General features: G+C 42.6%; 1 protein-coding gene across 1 annotated transcript in view; it reads left to right on the top strand.

Annotated features, from left to right (window-relative positions):
- The first annotated feature begins 2640 nt into the window (after positions 1-2640).
- LOC126214868 (UDP-glucosyltransferase 2-like) overlaps positions 2641-23549 on the top strand; it is a 104064-nt gene continuing 83155 nt past the window's right edge. The window contains exon 1 of the mRNA XM_049941513.1: positions 2641-2759. Coding sequence (XP_049797470.1) covers positions 2742-2759 — 18 coding nt within the window. The 5' untranslated portion in view covers positions 2641-2741. The remainder of the gene's footprint in view (positions 2760-23549) is intronic.

The following is a 23549-nucleotide window of genomic DNA, read 5'->3' on the forward strand; positions in this document are numbered from 1 at the left end:
GTTTTATTTAAGTACTCTGAAAACGATTTTGCTGAAAAATTTTTTTTTCGAACATTTAAAGAGCATTTTCCTACCACGTGTGTTTATGTGCCACTTCCACTTTTCTGTCACCCACTTCTCTGCATACATTTTAGATCTTTATATCCCCTACATTGCACGTTAGGCATTTTTTTACTCCCGAGTGTTTTGGCTATCCTTGGAATGCAACGGTCGGTATTCTTTTGTTTCTGCTGTTTGTGAAGAACACGCTTTCAAACACGCGGTTAGTTTTGTTCAAGTGTGATTGCGAGTCCTTGTTATACTTACGTTTGCAGTGCTTGTTTGCAAATGTACTCACCTCTTTCACAGCTATTTATATAGAGGCTCCTGCAAGTTAAACACATACCTAACGTGCTCTACTGATAAGCCATGTCATGGATTGTGTCCAACAGGAGAAAATACAATAGGGCTCAGGCAACTGGAGAATCTTATTCTCAGCAGCATTCTCTTCCTGCAGCTGTTATTACAGCAATTAAACCTATCTTCAGAGACTTGGCTCATCCTGACCTAAGGAAATGTCTGGATGGGCAGACAGAACCCAAATGAATGTTTCAACAGCTTAATTTGGAACCGCCTTCCTAAAACTGTACTTGTAGGCATGCATACAATGAAACTAGTTCATGATGCTGTTATTACATTCGATTGTGGTAATATTGGAAAGTGTTGGATACTGAAAAAGCTGGGAATTAATCCTGGTGAAAATATGATCACTGGGCTGCAACATTGTGATAAAATGAGGATAGCCGATGCAGACAGGTCTGCATCTAATATGGCCAAGAAAGCAAGACAAACATGCAGGAAGGTGAAAAATCAAGCTGGAAGACCTGATAGAGGGCAGAGAAGGGCCATCATATGCAGCAGGACAGTTTTAATTAACTGTAAGTAACAAATTGCAAAAGTTTCTCATTTAAAGTCAATTTCCCGCAAACTAAAATTTTCAGTACATACTCCCCATTATGTCAGAAACTATCATAGATAAATGAATGAAATTTTCAGAGACTCCGCATAACATAAAAAGCCACCTCTGGTACTACATTTATTAATATTCCCCCATTAGGAAGCTCACAAGAAGTATTTTCTGCAGAAAAAACTTAATATTTTTTGTTAATATATTTAAAAAGTATTTCTTAAAAACTATAAAATGGATAAAGTAGATTTTAGTGCAGTTGACTATTAGTGTCACAGTAAAAATATTAAGGTTCTCCCTCAAATGGTTTTTTCATAAATGGGTCAAATACTTGCCTAAATTAATATGGGTTAGATAGGCAGTGTGTGATCATGCCATAGGTCGGGAAACAGGAGGGTTGAAACATTGTAAGTACCCTTTGACACTTGGGATCACGTCGAAATTTCGTCGAATGCTTTTGAACGGTCCCTAGAGGGTCCAACCTGTGCACGAGAGTGAAAATTGCGGTTCCGCTGCCTGCAAAAGGGTGCGACCACGTTCAATGGCGCTGCAGCACCGCAGTATCCTCAGAAGGGTTGGAACGGCCGAAGGCGTCAGCAAGGTCGAAGAGTGTAGAGAATGTGTTCCTGTCGCTCATCGCACTACAAACTGTCGTTTTTGACCTGCGAAATGCAGCCAGCGCCCCACAAAGGGCTGCTTTCGTCGGCGCTCTTTATCCCACCCTCTGAGGCCTTTTCGTGTCGATTTCGAGCGGCGGCGCGTGTGAAATGGTTTTGCCATAAGAAAATTGTGTGATTTCGACGTTGGGTGTCGCGGTTCTGACCGTGGCAGAGGTGTCGAAAGAAGGGGCGAGATGAGGGTAAGAGGGCTGTGACAACCTTCTCACCGTTGCGCTGGGCAGAACTGGTGAAACCTGGTGCCAGTGTGACACCAGTAACTCGCTTTATACCTCACACGGACTTCCGAGCTGTGGCCGTTTTTCCGCACGTGTCGGGGCGTCACTGTCTGAAGCAGCTTCCAGCCCGAGGCTGGCGTCACAGGGCGGCACGGAGGAAGGCCGAAGCCCACACTTAGGTCTCCCAGTGGGACACAACAGCACTGAATATCGGCAGGAAGATACTTCAATACTGTGAATGAAGAGCCACGTGTGTGTCGCAGTGTGTGTTGTTGCATAGCTCGCAGGATTATTTGATAAGGAGCTTAGACTCGAAACCAGTCCTCAAGTAATAAAGGGCATTAACACCGCAACGTTGACGGTGCTCTGCAATCCATCGCATACTTTTGTTAACAAACATTGCCAGATGAGTGGAGAGCACCACGGTGCCTGTCCCGAAGCACCGACGGTTGCATATCAGCATTCAGTTTGCATACGGGCCTGAAGATGACAATAATCCAGTGTGGAAACTGGTCGTGTAATTAAAGTATTTTATAAACGGAAGTACGGTTGTTGGTATTTCTTACTGCTACAAGTTTTTGACCAGCCGCAGTCCCACGCCCGCTTCAGTGATTAATCACCTAGCGCCGTTCCACTCGGTCGACTCCGATGGACTCGTTGCGTGCGCGTGAGTCGGCAGTGTGCGGTCTGGGTGACGCAACGCTGAGGGCCCCGAGGTGCAATCCTGACCGTGGATGAGCAGCGGCCGGTTCCAAGGCCAGGGTCCCCCCACTGCGCGCCTTCCGCCTCTGATGTCAAGTGCAAAGATAGATTAGCGCCAAAACCTACGAGTGAGCTTCGGCGGTCGCTCAGTCGTGGAAGGTGTGGCAGGTCGGGAACACTCGCTGTGCGCAGTCCGGCATGAAGGCCCGCTTCGAGGTGAGTGGCCGAGGGTGCGTTGCTGTGGTGTTTACCACCCACTCTCAAACACGGCGGGCAATTCTGGAAGTCGGCAGCTACGTTTTAACACGCGATACTTGTTATTCACTTGCGTGAGCCCCGCCCACACGAATTAGTTTGGGGGCGAGATCGACACTAGGAAACGTCCCATTCGTGCGGTGGTACATTCATTCGCAGGGTGACCGCACCTGCCGACTAAGGCAAACCCAATACTTGCACAACACTGCGCTGGCATAGGAAACCAGCAACTATATTACTTATTTACGATATTACAGTGCCTGTGTTGTTAAGAAGAACGATGTAATGTTACTTCGGAGATGCACGCACGCAGCCTACAAGACAGGAACTGCGATATCGTATTTATCAGGCAGCGAGTTTCCTCCCCTGCATGGGAATCACGTAATGTGTGTACGAATACCGGTCGTGACGCAGACCCCACGACGTGTGGCAGTTTGGGTCTGCCCGTGAGTCGTGCAGGGAGAGCCAGAGCAGTTAGGGCGACCCCTCGCCTAAAGCGGGAAAGCCGGGTTCGAGTCCCGGTCGGGCACGAATTTTTTAATGTCATTCCATTCTACAGCTGACGGTTGTTCGTATTGATAACTGCGAATATGCGAATACGTTTCGTGTATTAATTTTTTGAAGATATGACATGTCCGAAAGAACAGATGCCATCTTTATATCGTTTGAGGCTCACCGCCTGACGACCTTCAGTGCGGATGTACACGGTTTGCTTGAACTCTTACGGGACTCGGTGGATTGTCTGCCGCGAGTAATGGGTATAATGCCAGGGGCACTGCGAATGTTGTGAGTGGACCATAAATTCAGAATGTGGGTCTCACGGGTCGCGCTATTCATCTGTGCTCTCGGTGGCTCAGACGGATGGAGCGTCTGCCATGCAAGCAGGAGATCCCGGGCTCGAGTGCCGGTCGGGGCACACATTTTCAACTGTCCCCGTTGATGTATATCAACCCCCTTCAGCAGCTAATGGTATCGATTTAATTGTAATATTATTATTTATTTAGTTTTCTGTCACAGTTGCAGATTACCTTTAGCGCTAACTAGTTTCGAACGAGTACTTTCATTTTCAAACCATAGCCTGCATCTGTGATACAGAGCCAGTATAACTGATACGTGTCAAGCAGAACTGGGAACTCGCCGAGATCGCGTCGAGTTCACTAGTTGGCCTTGACAAAATGGAGATAGTATTATTATTATTATTATTATTATTTCTTTCTTTTCTCAGACGTTATGTCTGGTCAAAAATGGGAAGTGACGTGGACCTTGATCAAGCGTGACTTCCTTTTAACTGTACGGTATATGTTATATTGCATTTAGGAACTTTGGGGTAATTGAACAAGTATCAATAATTACAGATTTCTGTAGTTGTATATATAAGTTTGGATGTAGCTGTATTGCGTTGATGTACTGGTGGATATTGTGTGGTATGACTCCTGTAGTTGATAGTATAATTGGTATAATGTCAACTTTATCCTGATGCCACATGTCACTGACTTCCTCAGCCAGTTGGATCTATTTTTCAATTCTTTCTCCTGTTTTCTTCTGTATATTTGTTATATTGGGTATGGATATTTCGATTAGTTGTGTTAATTTCTTCATTTTATTGGTGAGTATGATGTCAGGTTTGTTATGTGGTGGTATTTTATCTGTTATAATGGTTCTGTTCAGTATAATTTGTATTCATCATTCTCCAGTACATTTTGTGGTGCATACTTGTATGTGGGAACGTGTCGTTTTATTAGTTTATGTTGTATGGCGAGTTGTTGATGTATTATTTTTGCTACATTGTCGTGTCTTCTGGGGTATTCTGTGTTTACTAGTATTGTACATCCGCTTGTGATGTGATCTACTGTTTCTATTTGTTGTTTGCAAAGTCTGTATTTATCTGTTGTGGTATTGGGATCTTTAATAATATGCTTGCTGTAATATCTGGTGTTTACTGTTTGATCCTGTATTGCAATCATGAATCCCTCCGTCTCACTGTATATATTGCCTTTTCTTAGCCATGTGTTGGATGCGTCTTGATCGATGTGTGGCTGTGTTAGATGATACGGGTGCTTACCATGTAGTGTTTTGTTTTTCCAATTTACTTTCTTCGTATCTGTTGATGTTATGTGATCTAAAGGGTTGTAGAAGTGGTTATGAAATTGCAGTGGTGTAGCCGATGTATTTATATGAGTGATTGCTTTGTGTATTTTGCTAATTTCTGCTCGTTCTATAAAGAATTTTCTTAAATTGTCTACCTGTCCATAATGTAGGTTTTTTATGTCGATAAATCCCCTTCCTCCTTCCTTTCTGCTTAATGTGAATCTTTCTGTTGCTGAATGTATGTGATGTATTCTTTATTTGTGGCATTGTGATCGTGTAAGTGTATTGAGTGCTTCTAGGTCTGTGTTACTCCAATTCACTACTCCAAATGAGTAGGTCAATATTGGTATAGCATAAGTATTTATAGCTTTTGTCTTGTTTCTTGCTGTCAATTCTGTTTTCAGTATTTTTGTTAGTCTTTGTCTATATTTTTCTTTTAGTTCTTTAATATTTGTATTATCTATTCCTATTTTTTGTCTGTATCCTAGATATTTATGGGCATCTGTTTTTCCCATCGCTTCTATGGAGCCACTGTGGTTATCCAATATGTAATCTTCTTGTTTAGTGTGTTTTCCCTTGACTATGCTATTTTTCTTACATTTGTCTGTTCCAAAAGCCATATTTATATCATTGCTGAATACTTCTGTTATCTTTAGTAATTGGTTGAGTTGTTGATTTGTTGCTGCCAGTAGTTTTAGATCATCCATGTATAGCAAATGTGTGATTTTGTATTGGTATGTTCCAGTACTATTATTATTACTTCTTTACTTTCTCAGACGTTAAGTCTGGTTGAGAATGGAAAGTGACGCGGACCTTGATCAAGCGTCACTTCCTATTAACTGTACGGTATGTGTTATACTGCATTTAGGAACTTTCGGGTAATTGAACATGTATCAATAATTACGGATTTCTGTAGTTGTATATATATGTTTGGATGTAGCTGTATTGCATTGATGTACTGGTGGATATTGTGTGGTATGACTCCTGTAGTTGATAGTATAATTGGTATGATGTCAACTTTATCCTGATGCCACATGTCCTTGACTTCCTCAGCCAGTTGGATGTATTTTTCAATTTTTTCTCCTGTTTTCTTTTGTATATTTGTTGTATTGGGTATGGATATTTCGATTAGTTGTGTTAATTTCTTCTTTTTATTGGTGAGTATGATGTCAGGTTTGTTATGTGGCGTTGTTTTATCTGTTATAATGGTTCTGTTCCAGTATAATTTGTATTCATCATTCTCCAGTACATTTTGTGGTGCATACTTGTATGTAGGAACTTGTTGTTTTAAAAGTTTATGTTGTAAGGCAAGCTGTTCATGTATTATTTTTGCGACATTGTCATGTCTTCTGGGGTATTCTGTATTTGCTAGTATTGTACATCCGCTTGTGATGTGATCTACTGTTTCTATTTGTTGTTTACAAAGTCTGCATTTATCTGTTGTGGTATTGGGATCTTTAATAATATGCTTGCTGTAATACCTGGTGTTTATTGTTTGATCCTGTATTGCAATCATGAATCCTTCTGTCTCACTGTATATATTGCCTTTTCTTAGCCATGTGTTGGATGCGTCTTGATCGATGTGTGGCTGTGTTAGATGATACGGGTGCTTGCCATGAAGTGTTTTCTTTTTCCAATTTACTTTCTTCGTATCTGTTGATGTTATGTGGTCTAAAGGGTTGTAGAGGTGGTTATGAAATTGTAGTGGTGTAGCCGATGTATTTATATGAGTGATTGCTTTGTGTATTTTGCTAGTTTCTGCTCGTTCTATAAAGAATTTTTTTAAATTGTCTACCTGTCCATAATGTAGGTTTTTTATATCGATAAATCCCCTTCCTCCTTCCTTTCTGCTTAATGTGAATCTTTCTATTGCTGAATGTATGTGATGTATTCTATATTTGTGGCATTGTGATCGTGTAAGTGTATTGAGTGCTTCTAGGTCTGTGTTACTCCAATTCACTACTCCAAATGAGTAGGTCAATATTGGTATGGCATATGTATTTATAGCTTTTGTCTTGTTTCTTGCTGTCAATTCTGTTTTCAGTATTTTTGTTAGTCTTTGTCTATATTTTTCTTTTAGTTCTTCTTTAATATTTGTATTATCTATTCCTATTTTTTGTCTGTATCCTAGATATTTATAGGCATCCGTTTTTTCCATCGCTTCTATGCAGTCGCTGTGGTTATCCAATATGTAATCTTCTTGTTTAGTGTGTTTTCCCTTGACTATGCTATTTTTCTTACATTTGTCTGTTCCAAAAGCCATACTTATATCATTGCTGAATACTTCTGTTATCTTTAGTAATTGGTTGAGTTGTTGATTTGTTGCTGCCAGTAGTTTTAGATCATCCATGTATAGCAAATGTGTGATTTTGTGTGGGTATGTTCCAGTAATATTGTATCCATAATTTGTATTATTTAGCATGTTGGATAGTGGGTTCAGAGCAAGGCAGAACCAGAAAGGACTTAATGAGTCTCCTTGGTATATTCCACGCTTAATCTGTATTGGCTGTGATGTGACATTATTTGAATTTGTTTGGATATTAAGTGTGGTTTTCCAATTTTTCATTACTATGTTTAGGAACTGTATCAATTTAGGATCTATTTTGTATATTTCCAATATTTGTAGTAACCATGAGTGGGGTACACTATCAAAAGCTTTTTGGTAATCAATGTATGCGTAGTGTAGCGACCTTTGTTTAGTTTTAGCTTGATATGTCACCTCTGCATCTATTATCAGTTGCTCTTTACATCCTCGTGCTCCTTTGCAACAGCCTTTTTGCTCTTCATTTATAATTTTGTTCTGTGTTGTATGTGTCATTAATTTCTGTTTAATGATTGAAGTTAATATTTTGTATATTGTCGGTAGGCATGTTATGGGGCGATATTTAGCTGGGTTCGCTGTGTCTGCTTGATCTTTAGGTTTCAGATAAGTTATTCCATGTGTAAGTGTATCAGGGAATGTGTATGGGTCTGCAATGTAACTGTTAAATAATTTAGTTAGATGTGAATGTGTTGGGGTGAACTTCTTTAACCAGAAATTTGCTATTTTATCATTTCCAGCGGCTTTCCAATTGTGAGTAGAATTAATTGCTTGGGTGACTTCATGCTGCAAAATTATCACTTCAGGCATTTGTGGTATCATCTTGTATGTGTCTGTTTCTGCTTGTATCCACCGTGCATGCCTGTTATGTTGTACCGGGTTAGACCATATGCTGCTCCAGAAGTGTTCCATGTCTGTTATGTTTGGTGGATTGTTTATTTTAATGTGTGTGTTATCTATTGTCTGGTAAAATTTCTTTTGGTTTGTGTTGAATGTTTGGTTTTGTTTCCTTCTATTTTCACTTTTTTTGTATCTTCTGAGTCGTTTGGCTAATGCTTGTAATTTCTGCTTCTTTTCGTCTAATTGCTCTGTCGCTTCTTGTTGTGAGATTTTACCTAACCTTTTTCGTTTTTTTCCGAGATTTCATTTCTTATAAATTGTGTTAGCTGTCCGATGTCTTTTCTCAGTTTTTCTATTCTGATCTGTAGCCTGTGTTGCCATGCTGGTTTTGTGGGTTTCTTCTGTGTGTTGGTTGGTTCTGATCTCTGTCTAGTGTGTATATTTAGTGTAGTGAGTGCTCCTATATAAACCAGTAGTTGTAACTCTTCCATAGTTGTGTTTTCATTTATTTTGTTGTGTATGATTGTATTGATAGTTTTTATTGTTGCTTCGACTTGTGGGTTATTTGGTGGTCTATGCAAGAATGGTCTTATGTCTGTATTTGTGTCTTTGTATTCTATATATGTCAGCTGAAATTTTTCTTCTATATCTAACATGTGTGTCACTTCGTGTTCTATTTGTGCTTGTTCTGGTGGCTGTCTTAAGATTTCGTTTTCCTCTGATTGGTTAATTGGTGCGTGTTGTTCTTTGTTTGTTTGCTCTGGGATGTTTGAGTCCATTACTGTATTTTCTTCTTCTTCTGATTGCACATTATTTTGTTCCAGTATTTGTTGTACTTGTTGTTTGATGTTTTCTAATTCTGACTGGGGTATCCTGTTATTTTTGATTATTACACGGATCTGATCAGCTAGTCTTTGTTCTGTTAAAAATTTTAATTCTGGGTATCTGGTAATAAATGTTGTGTATACTTGTGATCTGTATCCAGTTGTGTTGGTTCCTAGGTTTGTTGCTTGGTAATAACAGAACATGAGGTGTCGATTAACTTCATCTGACCATCTCATCCTCTGTCTTTGTTTTCCTTCTAGGGTGGTTGCAGGAAGCATATCCTGCAAAACACCTCTATTTGGATTTAAATCATTTTCCTGTTGGCTAGCAGTGTCGTTACCATTGTGGGCGGGCATAGGGTTCAAGCGTCGTCCCCGACCATGACGGCGCTTGTCCGAGGCTTCTTTAGTTCTGTCCTGAACCAACTAATCACACTAAAGGGGGGTTAGCCCTATTAGTGGTTTGTTCTTTTCGTCGCCTTTTACGACTGGCAGAACATACCGGAGGCCTATTCTTTTCCCGGGCCTCCACGGGTATTATTATTATTATTATTATTATTTACATGCGACATGTGTATCTGTTACAACAGCGCAGCGTGCATTCAGAAGGGGTTACGGAAAAGAACAGCAATGTAAACAGAGCATCGTGCGTTCGTGTCGACAATTTTGGAACACTGGGTGCGTCTGTAAACTGAAAATACCGGTTGACAAAGTGTGCCAGGTTCAATCGGGGAGAATGCGAGAGAAAATTTCGTACGCAGTCCAAAGTATTCAACGGCTAGTGCATGCCACAAACTTTGAACACCGCAGCAAAGCGTACGGGAGATTTTGCGGAGACGGTTACATTTCCAACCGTAACGTCTGTAGCTCGTGGAACAAATAAAAGCCGGTGCCTACAATTTCGCAGCGAAATTCAGAAGGCACTCGAGGATGAACATTCCGCCTACAAAATGATGTTCAGCGACGAAGCAACCTTCAATTTATCTGGAGACACTGAAAGTACTCATGACTTGAAACTTCCTGGCAGATTGAAAGTGTGTGCCGGGACGTTTGCCTTTCGCGGGCAAGTGCTCTACCATCGGAGCTACCCAAGCACGAGTCACGCCCCGTCCTCACAGCTTTACTTCTGCCAGTACCTCGTCTCCTAACACAGCTTTAATCTGGCAGGCAGTTTCATATCAGCGCACACTCCGCTGCAGAGTGAAATTTCTTTCTACTCATGATTCTCCACATGGCACTCCATTTTCTAGCGCATGAACTGAAAATCCTCACGAAATTGTGGTGCACGGATTGAAAATCCTGACGAATTGTTACGAGTGAACGAAATTCGCCGAAAGTTAATGTTTTCTGTGCAATTTCACAGTCGAAGCTGTAAGGGCCGTTTTTCTTATCACTGCGACTGTTACCTCCTATTTTGAAATTTTGAAGTCTTAGTTTTTTCCACAACTGACTGTCGATTCCGAGAATTTGATCTTCCGACAAGACGGCGCACCCCATCACTGGAGCATCGAGACGCCCAAATGATGAACTCCAGCATCGCTGGACAGGGGACAGGGCGCAGTGGGGCACGTGACGTGCCTCCAGAGGTTCTCCCTGTCCTCCTCCCCCCCCCCCCCTCCCACCGCCCACCGGTCACCTGACCTGGTGACTTTTCCCTCTGGGGGTATATTAAGGACCGCTTTTATGTACTTCCACTGCCATGAAGACTGGAACAGCTCAGAGAATGCATCAGTGCTGCTTTGATGACCGGAGGCGGACTGCGCTCTCGTTTCTGGAGGTGGTCACGGAAAACTGTATTGTGTTTCTGTAGCTGTCTTCACCTCCCCCCACTCCTAGCTCCCCATCCAAAGCCCCTCACCCGCCCTTCCTCACAAAAATAGCGTCCAACATTCGCATTTTGAATGTGCTACAGAGCGCACAATTTTGATAACGATCAAATACTGGGTTGGTGCATAACTTCGAAGCGTTCTTCCAAGTTCAGTAAACACAACAGATACACATAATAGAGGCTTCAGTCATCAGTGATATATAGTTCACTGGCGAAGAACTCGTCGAGCCACGTTCGGAGCGCATTTTCGTTTGGAAATAAAGTTCCTTGAAGGCTGCTCGACACAGAGCGGAAAAGGTGTAAACCTGTGTAGCGTTTTTCGTCAGTCTAGCAGAATGCGAGCGGGCAGCGTCACCTCGCGCAGCCATCCTGGTCGTTGTTCTCGGACTGCGCCTGCAGAACGTCTCACTTGTTGACAATAAACGTCGGCAGTGATGATCACAACTCGCGGAAGCAATTCGTAGTACACCATACCGTCACTCTTCCACCCGATGTATAACATGATCTTTTGTGCATGTGCGCAGATCTTCGTGCGGGGAGTTACTGCTTTGTTTGGGCTCAACCACTTCTTTCCTTTCCTTTTCTTGTGTTAACATAAATACACCATTTATCGTCACCACTGACGATACGGGATGGTAATGGTCGGTATTGTTCACGAGCCAATTGATGCGTAAGCAGATATGCACATACGGCCACACGCTGATTTTCGTGACGAAGAGCATGCGGTATCCATAAACCCTGTTTTTCAACTTTCCCCACTGCATGCAAATGTCGGACGATGGTGGAAAGAGCGCGCAGTTCATCATGTTTGCCAGTTCTCGAGTTCATCGACTTGAGACATTGTCGATTAAAACGTTTAAAAGATTTTCATCGAACGCCGTAGGTCTCCTGAACGTTGAGAGTCAATTACGTCCAAACCATCCTCCTCAAAACGAGAAACTTATTTTCTTGGCGTGGTCTCTACAATGCCGTTATCCCCACACACGGCACAAATGTTTCTGGCTGCCTCCGCTGCTGTCACCCTTCTACTGAACTTAAACAGGCGAATGTCGGAAATGTTCCGATTTCTCCACTTGGCACTTCATTTTCTAGCGTTGACAGCTCCAAATGACGACATGACAATATATGTACTCAAGTAGCAAGAGTGAACTACAAATAAAAATGAGTCGATAAGTAAAGGCATAACCATCGCCATACCAACACGCAAAAGGAAAACGACACGTAGTTTTGCACCAACCTAATATACCCGTATAAACATTTTAATGTAATAATAATAAAAACAATTAGATTAATGACCATAAAATATATGAAAGGCTGCAAGTTCTTTAATCCACTGCCATTTTTGAGACCCTTAGCTTCCATGTTATTTTATTGGCTAAAAGTTGATGCATCAACTTTCAAATTCTAAAGGTGGCAGGGGTAAAATACAGGGAGCGAAAGGCTATTTACAATTTGTACAGACACCAGATGGCAGTTATAAGAGTCGAGGGACACGAAAGGGAAGCAGTGGTTGGGAAGGGAGTAAGACAGGGTTGTAGCCTCTCCCCGATGTTATTCAATCTGTATATTGAGCAAGCAATAAAGGAAACAAAAGAAAAATTCGGAGTAGGTATTAAAATCCATGGAGAAGAAATAAAAACTTTGAGGTTCGCCGATGACATTGTAATTCTGTCAGAGACAGCAAAGGACTTGGAAGAGCAGTTGAACGGAATGGATGGTGTCTTGAAGGGAGGATATAAGATGAACATCAACAAAAGCAAAACGAGGATAATGGAATGTAGTCAAATTAAGTCGGGTGATGCTGAGGGAATTAGATTAGGAAATGAGACACTTAAAAGTGGTAAAGGAGTTTTGCTATTTAGGGAGCAAAATAACTGATGATGGTCGAAGTAGAGAGGATATAAAATGTAGACTGGCAATGGCAAGGAAAGCGTTTCTGAAGAAGAGAAATTTGTTAACATCGAGTATAGATTTAAGTGTCAGGAAGTCGTTTCTGAAAGTATTTGTATGGAGTGTAGCCATGTATGGAAGTGAAACATGGACGGTAAATAGTTTGGACAAGAAGAGAATAGAAGCTTTTGAAATGTGGTGCTACAGAAGAATGCTGAAGATTAGATGGGTAGATCACATAACTAATGAGGAGCTATTGAATAGGATTGGGGAGAAGAGGAGTTTGTGGCACAACTTGACCAGAAGAAGGGATCGGTTGGTAGGACATGTTCTGAGGCATCAAGGGATCACCAATTTAGTATTGGAGGGCAGCGTGGAGGGTAAAAATCGTAGGGGGAGACCAAGAGATGAATACACTAAGCAGATTCAGAAGGATGTAGGTTGCAGTAGGTACTGGGAGATGAAGAAGCTTTCACAGGATACAGCAGCATGGAGAGCTGCATCAAACCAGTCTCAGGAATGAAGACCACAACAACAACAAAAGTTAGCCCTGAAATTTAAACATTTAAATGCAAGTGTGTGTTCAAAAAGTAACGCGAATTTCGTTATTTCGCATGTTTTATTAGACTGATTCGCGTGATTTTTCGTTCTTGCGTAGGTAAGTATGTCTGGAAAATGTGTTTACAGAATTAGCGTTATCGGATACTTGGTCTGTTGCGAGCTGTCAGAATGGTTAGATGTGTGTTGGTAGTATCGGTGATAATTTTGTGTAAATGTGGACGAGATTATTAGTATTACATTTTGGTATCAGACAGGAATGAAGCGCAGCAAAGTTTTAGAAACGGTAAATATTGGTGACACTCTTATAAGTAAATGAGGGTTTACGAGAGGTATGCGCGTTTCGGAGGAGGTCGGAAAGTCGCTGAAGATGACGGGAGCCCTCGCCGTCGTAGCACACCATTTGACGACGAAACCGTGGAAGAAGGAAAAAAAGTGATTTCGAACGATTGCCAAATAGCTATTAGAGAAGTTCCTGATGGTATTTCAGCCCTGTTTTTTTTTTTCGTTTTAATTTGGTTTACAGACTACAAGGTCACGAAATCTTTTTTCGTTAATTTTGCGAAAAAAGCACCCATACGTTCGTGTGGGCTGGAATTTATTTACTACGAAACGGCCCAGTCACAATGTGAGGCCCACCCCCCTATGTTTGCCGTCAACTTGGAACAACCACTCGCACACGTCATGTGGCAACACTAGCATTGGATGGGGGGGGGGGGGGGGGAAGCGAAATGCAGTCTTTGTCGTAATGCGCAGACGGAGCGGTTTGTCTCACGTCCAAAAGGCACCATCATTTGCTTTCGTGCTGCGAATACATAGAAAGAAAGATCCCTTATCATTTAGCTACAATATAGCAGGTCAGCAACTGGAAGCAGTTAATACCATAAATTATCTGGGAGTACGCATTAGGAGTGATTCAAAATGGAATGATCATATAAAATTAATCGTCGGTAAAGCAGATGCCAGACAGATTCATTGGAAGAATCGTAAGGAAATGCAATTCGAAAACAAACGAAGTAGGTTACAGTACACTTGTGCGCCCACTGCTTGAATACTGCTCACCGGTGTGGGATCCGTACCAGATAGGGTTGATAGAAGAGAGAGAGAAGATCCAACGGAGAGCAGCGCGCTTCGTTACAGGATCATTTAGTAATCGCGAAAGCGTTACGGAGATGATAGATAAACTCCAGTGGAAGACTGCGGGAGAGACGCTCAGTAGCTCGGTGCGGGCTTTTGTTAAAGTTTCGAGAACATACCTTCACCGAGGAGTCAAGCAGTATATTGCTCCCTCCTACGTATATCTCGCGAAGAGACCGTGAGGATAAAATCAGAGAGATTAGAGCCCACACAGAGGCATACCGACAATCCTTCTTTCCACGAACAATACGAGACTGGAATAGAAGGGAGAACCCATAAAGGTACTCAAGGTACCCTCCGCCACACACCGTCATGTGGCTTGCGGAGTATGGATGTAGATGTAGAAAGCGGCTCACTACGTAGCCTGTCCACGTGCCGTCGTGGTTCAAGTATACCGTCCATGGCAAAATGGCGCTACCCAAAACCGGCACCGAGCCAACTGTAGTGCACCGCGGCCCACAGACGACAGACAGGGCTGAACGACGGCTGCGGAGACTCGTACAGGCGAACAGACTGCAGCTGTTTAACAACTGACCGCCCAGGTGAACCGAGGGGGCTGCCAGCAGTGTCTCCTGGAGGACAGTTCGGCGAACGCTGCTGGCTGTGTGGTTCAAAATGGTTCAAATGGCTCTGAGCACTATGGGACTCAACTGCTGAGGTCATTAGTCCCCTAGAACTTAGAACTAGTTAAACCTAACTAACCTAAGGACATCACAAACATCCATGCCCGAGGCAGGATTCGAACCTGCGACCGTAGCGGTCTCGCGGTTCCAGACTGCAGCGCCTAGAACCGCTCGGCCACTTCGGCCGGCGCTGCTGGCTGTGTGCCGGCGCAGCAGGCGCCTCGTTCGTGCACCCGTGCCGACTGCCGTTCATCGGCGACGAGAGCTGCAGTTGGCGCCGCGGTGCTGCGGCTGGGCGTGCAGTGAGCACCGACACGAGGCGTTTGCACACGAATGGCGCTTTATGCTCCGTCGGCTTGGAACGTCTGAAAGCGAACTCCCTGCCGACAGGTCGTAAACGTCCTGGCCGGACGAGGGAGCGTTACGGCCTGGGGAATGTTTTCGTGCCGTTCGCTGGATGATCTTGTCATTTTCGAAGGCACAGTGAACCGACACAAGCATGCATCTATCCTTATGGACCACATCCAGCCCTACACGCAGTTAATAATTCCTCGGCACGATGTCATCTACCAGCAGGACAACGCAACGTGTCGCACAGCTCGGAGTGTGCGTTCAAAAAATGTTCAAATGTGTGTGTAGCTTACACAGTACTTAACCTAAATTATCCTAAGGACAAACACACACACACACACACACACACATCCCCGAGGGAGGACTCGAACCTCCGCCGGGACCAGCCACACAGTCCATGGCTGCAGCGCCTTAGACCGCTCGGCTGGAGTGTGCGTGTGTGGTTAGAAGAGCACCAGCGGTATCCACATGTACAATGACTGAGTGACAGAATACTGCACAATTATCACATTCAGATGTAATTACATGCCGGCCGGAGTGGCCGAGCGGTTCTAGGCACTACAGTCTGGAACCGCGCGACCGCTACGGTCGCAGGTTCGAATCCTGCCTTGGGCATGGATGTGTGTGATGTCCTTAGGTTAGTTAGATTTAAGTAGTTCTAAGTTCTAGGGGACTGATGACCTCAGAAGTTAAGTCCCATAGTGCTCAGAGCCATTTGAATCATTTTTGTAATTACATAATCGATTACCCATTTATATGTAATCTAGAATATAAATGTGTATCTCCAGCGAATTTCGGCCTGCAGTTTAACTTCCACGCAGCCCGATGTTTGTGACGTCATATCTCCTGAACTATGTAATTTTTCTGGTACGTGCAGTGATGTATGTGGACACTGCCTGCAAAATGTGTCACGAATACAGTCATTAGTAAGAAAGTAGTAAGTTAAAACGTCATGCTTCATGCGAAAAAGTACTTAGTGATAAACTTTTTGGTTGAAATGGTTCAAATGGCTCTGAGCACTATGGGACTTAACTGCTGTGGTCATCAGTCCCCTAGAACTTACAACTACTTAAACCTAACTAACCTAAGGACGTCACACACATCCATGCCCGAGGCAGGATTCGAACCTGCGACCGTAGCGGTCGCGCGGTTCCAGACTGTAGCGCCTAGAACCGCTCGGCCACTTCGCCCGGCAAACTTCTTTCTTGTCATTATTTTGTGAGAGTTGTCAGCGAGACAAAGTCTCGTAAAGGATTGAAATTAAGTGTGAAGTCTGTTGAAACTCACTAAGTCCTCTCGTTCTCAAATACTGGACGAATGCAGTACCAGTATTCGCGCGTCGTGGACTATACTTAAATTTTTCACCCCACCCCTTTGATAGATAGGTACGTACTATCTGTTTATTCACGGTTATTATGTGTTAATTCAGGGCATAAGCTATGGCCATTCCAAATTTCATCCAAATCCGTCCAGCAGTTTCAATTCAACATGAAGCAGTAACACACACACACACACACACACACACACACACACACACACCTCCGCATTCACAGTACATATAAGATGGTCTGCGGCTTCTGTATACTCCATACAAGACACAACGAAGGCACGTAAATACCAGCCTTGCTGAGAGATCCTCTGAGACCGCACACTACACTAGACTACACGACTGGCAGACACCTGGTAACCCTGTGTGGCGTTTAGAACGCCAACACTAAACGCAGAACAAACAAGAACGCACCGCAGGCTGTGTCGCCTTGTCTGCTCACGACACGTAAACCACACAACCTGCCTCTACCTAAGTCTATAATGACGACTCATTGCGAAACTGTGCTGACCATCCAGAGTGCCCTGCATTTTCATCTCCCGTTATTTCCTGAGTTACTTGCTCAGTATCCTCATATACTGACCTCCCTCTATTACTCCTTCTGCTTACGACGTTGGCACATACACTTTAACTATTCTTCTTGTCTTTGGTTTGCAGTCGATCCTGACGAGGACATCGCTGTTACCGGGCTCTTCCCAGCAGCTCACTCTCTTCCCTGCCTTACTATTCGCAACGAAAACTTCTCCCATTAAATGCTTTTCTGCTGCTGTGGATATTGCCCCATATTCGTCTAGCGGAAATCCACCTCGCTTAATTGACCTTCGCACAATCAGCTGACAGGCTGCTTTTGCATCGCACCTCCTCAACTCTTCTACAGTAACGCCCGCATATTCTTCTGCATCCACAAAAATTTCAAAAACATTAGCAGTGGCCCCTCACTTTCAAGTCCGAGCTGAAGAATTTCCTTAAGGCTCATTTCTTCCATTTCGTAGAGGATTTCCTGGAAATAAGTCAATATCTCCGTTATGTTGTCGACAATGGTAATATATACTCAACAGTTTGTCGTCTGCATAGGATTCCCGTAACTTTTCTGATAATTTCATGTACCGACTCGTTCAATGACGGTGAAGATATGCACCTTTATTTCATCCTACGAAATGAGGCGTGTAAAATAAAGATAAAAACAAAACAGTCGTGTATCCAAGCTGTCGATAAGAATAATATACAGAAGAATGGAAAAGGAACATGTAGAATAGGCTAGATGGTCAGTTTGGCTTTAGGAAAGGTTAAGGCACCAAAGAGGCAGTTCTGATTAAGAAAAATCAAGACACGCTCGTAGGATTTGTCAACCTAGAAAAAGCGTTCGACAACGTAAAATCGTACAAGACATTCGAAAGGTCCAGAAAAATAGAAGTAAATGCAAAGGGGAGGGGGAATAATACACAGAATATAAAAGAAGCAAGAGGGAACAATAAGAGTGGAAGGCCAAGAACGAAATGTAAAAGATGCAGTCTTCCGCCCCTACCGTTCAGTCTATACATCGAAGCAGCAATGACTGAAGTAAAAGAAAGATTAGAGAGTCGGTGAAAGGATACCAAGAGATTCGTTGGCTACATTGCTACCCTCAGTAAACGTGAGGAAGAATTGCAGACCCGTTGAACGGAATGAACAGTCTAACCAGTACAGAATATGGATTGAGAAAGACGAAAGTAACGAGGAATAGCAGAAATGAGAATACCGAGAAACTTAACATCGAAATTAGGACCACGAAGTAGAAGGATTCAAAATTGCACATAAGGGACGAAACAATAACATAAAAAGCAGACCGTAGGACATTCCTGGCCAAGAGAAGTCTATTGGCATCAAACATTGATCTTATTTTGAAGAAGAAATTTCCGAGGATATACGTTTGGAGCACAGCATTGTATGGTAGTGAGGAAACCAGATCAGAAGCACTGGAGATGTAGCGATACAGAAGAATGCTAAAAATTAGGTGGACTGATAAGGAATGAGGTGGTTCTCAGCAGAATCGGCGAGGAAAGGGATATAAGGAAAACTGTGACAAGAAGAAGGGACAGGATGATAGGACATCTGTTAAGAGATCAGGGAATAACTTCCTTGGTACTAGAGGGCGTTGTAGAGGGTAAAAACTGTAGAGGAATACAGAGATTGGAATACATCCGGCATATAACTAAGGATGCAGGTTGCAAGTGTGACATGAAGAGATTGGATCAGGAGAGGTATTGACGGTGGACCAGACGGAAGTCTGACGAAGAAAAACAGAAAAAAACGAGTGCAGAAGTGTGCGTATTTTATTGTATACTTTGCTCAACCAGTAATGTCCCCGGTGATACAAAAAATAGGCGTTTAGTATCAGAATTAAGTATCTAGCAATGAAGAAGTTTATTTAATGGTCAAAGCAAAATTCATTACGAATAATGCTGATAAAGTTTGTGTAATAACTGAAGCAATAGAAAGTATGTCGTTCAAACAACTCAGAACATCGCTATTTATGTGCTACAGAATAAACATACATACATAAAATCAGGATTAAGGGCACGGTCCCATTACACCCATCTGCTTTGACCCATGTCGTCCTATATGATGTCATCAGTTTACGCTGCAAAAGATGTAAGTGGCCTGTTATTAAATGTTATGTGCGGTTGTCTTAGTTGTTTGTGTAATCTATCATATTTATAAACTATGCTGTTTATCCCGTGACGTACTACATGTGGGTATTGCTTGGGTACAACCTGGGAGCATAGCTTAAATTTTCGATCTAGAATCTATTGGCGATTACAGTTCTATTTTTTCTCACAAATATTTGGCTGTTTCTATATTTGACACGATTTCCGAGGGTAAGGTTATGCAGGAACTTAAGACGAAAAGTTGCGAGCAAAACGAACACTAATTATAAATATGTGTTTTCTTACAATTATTAGGCTGTTTTTTGTAATGTGGCAAGTTTGTTGAGGGTGAAGTTAGGAACCTATGTGTATAGCTCAAATCGTCGTGAGTGAAGAAGTAATGTTATTGATAATTTAGGATTTTACCAAAATTTTGGTGTTTTTTTCGAAAGTGACGTTGTGGAGCTGCGTATATGGTTTCGACTGATCTTTAAGGAGTCGTATTTTTGTTATTGGCGTCTCACTTTTGCGGTGGAGATTTATTTTTTTATGTAATTTGTAGTAACGATTTGGTTGAATGGGAGTGAGTTTTTGGTTATTAGTTTTTTGTTTTCGGTTTTTGACCTCTTAATTTTCGTTTCTACTGCGATTCCAAATTATTTTTTATATATTTTCTTTTGGTTCGTCTGGATGAATTTTTGTGTGTGTTGCTTTTCTATTAAGTCGTCGTTTTCTGGGAGTGTGTGTGGTATCCCTGTCTTCGTTTGAGCTATACAGATCAAGAGAAGAATTCGATTGCAAATGTCCGATTTTTGTAATTTTTGGCTCGGTTTATTGTAGAGAAAATCGTGTGTGTCATTTTTACATTATCTCGTTTTGGTAATTGTGTGTGTGTGTGTGTGTGTGTGTGTGTGTGTATTTCTTTTTTCGTTTAAGCTATGTAAGTCAAGCAAATTACTCGATCGCAGTTTTTTCTGTACAGTTTCGTTTCATTTATTCTAGATCAATTCGTGTGTCTTATTTTCCAGTTTTTTGGTTGTTTTGATACATCTTCGGCTTATTAACCTTTTTTAGTTTGTCCCCGACCAAAACATCTCATTTCCGATGGTGTCCCGTTAATTTATTTTCTTAGCCGATTGAAAACCTTACGTTTGTTTTCGACCATAATGGTCTTACAGCCGCCATGTTGAAAACTGTAATCGGCCTATTATTAAATTTTATCTGAGGTTGTCTTAGTAAGCAGGTAAACGATCGTTTTTAGTCGAAAAATGACGTTCTGGGTCAAAGCACATGGGTGGAATCTGACCTTTCCCTGTTCCCAAAATTATTACAACGCACTGAATAGAGCCTTTCTACATTGTGTATTATATCAATAATTAAGTAACAGAACATATTTCGGGACTATATTATCCCTTTATCGAATTCTGTAAACTAAGGAGAGAGAGAAATCATTACTTCGCATAACTACATATTTAAACACACGGGTAAAGTAAATCAATATACTGCCCTGTAGTATTACATACCTTTAAATTAACGGGTCAACAGAAAGGTCCGATCTTACTCGTCGGCTTTGACCCGTGACGTAAGCGTGTTGTGGTGTGTGACGTCATTACGGCGCGGAAAACCTAATACATGGTTTGATGTACTCTTGTTTAAAGAACATGTATACGTAATATGAAGCAATTTGATGAACATATTGATCTGTAGCGTAGCCCACTTGAGGTTAGGTTGGGAGTTTTTTTTTTTTTGGAATGCGGCCGCGGCAGCGGCCGCCTATGATTCGAAAATATTGATTTGACACTAATGAAGCCTGTGGGGGGATGGGGGGGCACTGCAGACTCCCCCCACCGCATAACGACATATTTAGTTTCTCCCCACCCAAAAACCCCCAATTTCCCACGCTTGTCCCGTTACAGTCATTAGGCTTTTTGTGAAACTTGTGTATTTCAGTGTTTACAATACGTATTCGATGTTTTTATATCCGCCATATTGGAATTGTTGTTTATGGTCGTTTCCGCGGTATTTGTGACGTCATGGGTCAAAGCCGACGGGTAAGATCGGACGCTTCTGTATTTCCAAATTAACATGTGATTAGGCACAGTCAAAAACAAGCAGGCAGGAAACATGAATTGTCAGTCATATAATTCTCTTTCTTGTACATATCACGATGGCTCATAGAACTCGCACGGGGATATGTTTATTATCTAAAGTCAACTGCGTTGACCTATCAAAGATAGTACGATTCTGTGACGTATATATCACAGCCACCAACGATGTTGCTGTCGGCAGTAAAGTCGTTGAACGTTTGTGTCACATAGACCATGCGCAGTCTGTGTTGTATATGGTCGATGGTGTGTCAAGCCACATTACGGATACTGGAATACAGTAGCCGCGAGCCATGCGAAATCCTATAAACAAATCTTGCACCAACGTTCGACACAGCATCATTGGCGACTATGATGTGTACACCGCGTAAACAAATAAGACAGTATAAACTTTGGTAAGTGAACAGTTGACTGTAGTTAGTAAACAGAGCTTCGTGACGGCATTGTGGCGCACAATGCCACATTAAATTTTGCTGTCTTTGCCGAAACAAAGTCACCTATTACGACAGAATCCTGAATCAGTGTGTCTTATTAAACAAGCAAATTGCGACCTGAGATCAATAATAGCTTACAGAAAAACTCCCTGTATAGTTTCTCAATAACACAAGAGCCGAAGTTTCATGCTTATTTTCATACTAGGAAATTCTTTCGCTAGCTGTTGATGACTTAAAAATTACAATAGTGGATTGAAAAAACAAAAACTATAGGTTCTGCTATACCGCCGTTGATAAAGCTGTGTGTGAATCGCTTGCCAAAATATTCTCCTCTTTGTGTGCTATCATTTGCCAAAATCCCGCTTCGATGTCTCGACAGGTTTATGAGATATGAGGGATGTTAGAAATTTTTCATCTTCGCCCGCATGCGATCGGTAGTGAACGTTCTACATGGAATCCATTTTCTCGAGTTTGAATCCTATGTGCAAGTAAAAATTCAACTACGTCTGGTAAATTTAAATAAATTAATTAGGGAATAGTTTCTGTAAAATCGTTTGACAAAGATTACAGATTCTAAGATTAAAAGCAGCCGACCAGTTGCAAAGGATAAAGTAATCTTTACCTAGGTTTCGATAGATTTAAATCTATCTTCTTCAGAAGACGGCCTGAGGACAATGAACATCATAATTTATATTAAAAGGTCTGAAACATGAGTCAAGAATAAAGTATAACATATATTAGAAGCATCTTGTATTACAAAATGTGAGAAAGATTCCTGGTACTTACAGTATTACATTAACATGGAGTGATATGTCTTTGTCATTTTTACAAACAACTGCATAGCTCCATTAGTCCAAATAAAATATAGCCCTGAGTACAGGGTTTGTCAGACAAATAAAAATAAGTACATGGAAGTTGGCGAGCGCATAAGCGACTGAGTAAAATCGGCCAGCGTAGTAGCACTGCGGCCAGGGCAGGTGGCGCTCAGGTCGCGAACTATGCGCCGATTGGCGTACTGAAGTAACATATGAAATATCAATATTAAATGCGTCCTTAAATAGAGTGACAATAAATAAATGGAAAGAATTTAACACTCCCGTCCGCTGCCAAAGGTGCTTGCGGTATAATGCGCACCCAACATCTGAGTGCCGCGAGGCCCCCACCTGCCCGCACTGTAGGCAAGCCCACTTTTTACGGCAGTGCCCCAATCTCCAGCCCCCCCCTCCTGTAATACCTGTAACCTCCCTCATCCCACCTACTCCCAGAAGTGTAAGGCCTGACCCCCTCCGACCGCTCCTGAACTCACCGTCCCTGTCCGTCCCCTGGACGCCCCCACCCCTCCTGGCAATTCCCTTCGTCCCACCCCCACCGCTGAGGACATCATCAGGTTCATCACCATCGTCCTTCAAAATGTTCATCCCTTTCAGCGCCCCCACACCCTCCAGCAGATCTCCCTTGCCGCCCGTTCCATCTTCCAACTGAAGATGTTCGCCACCTACTCCAACAACCAGGCCCATTTCACCTTCTCCCGTCTTGACACCCTCGTCTAAATCCCTGTCATGGCGCGACAGCAACGTATCCTTTTCAACAATATCCGCTCCCTCTCCGCCAACAAGAACCTCTTCCTGCACACCCTTGCCACCCACTGCGTGGATGCCTTCCTCCTCAATGAAACCTTCCTCCAACCCCACCACTCCATCCACACCTCACCCTATCTCCTCCACCGCTCCGATAACCCCCTCCCAATTGCGCGTGGCGGAGTTGCCATTGGTCACCACCGCCAGATCCCCGTTCGGCTC

The sequence above is a fragment of the Schistocerca nitens genome, chromosome 12 (genome assembly GCF_023898315.1).
Source record: "Schistocerca nitens isolate TAMUIC-IGC-003100 chromosome 12, iqSchNite1.1, whole genome shotgun sequence".
Classification (NCBI taxonomy): Eukaryota; Metazoa; Arthropoda; class Insecta; order Orthoptera; family Acrididae; genus Schistocerca; species Schistocerca nitens.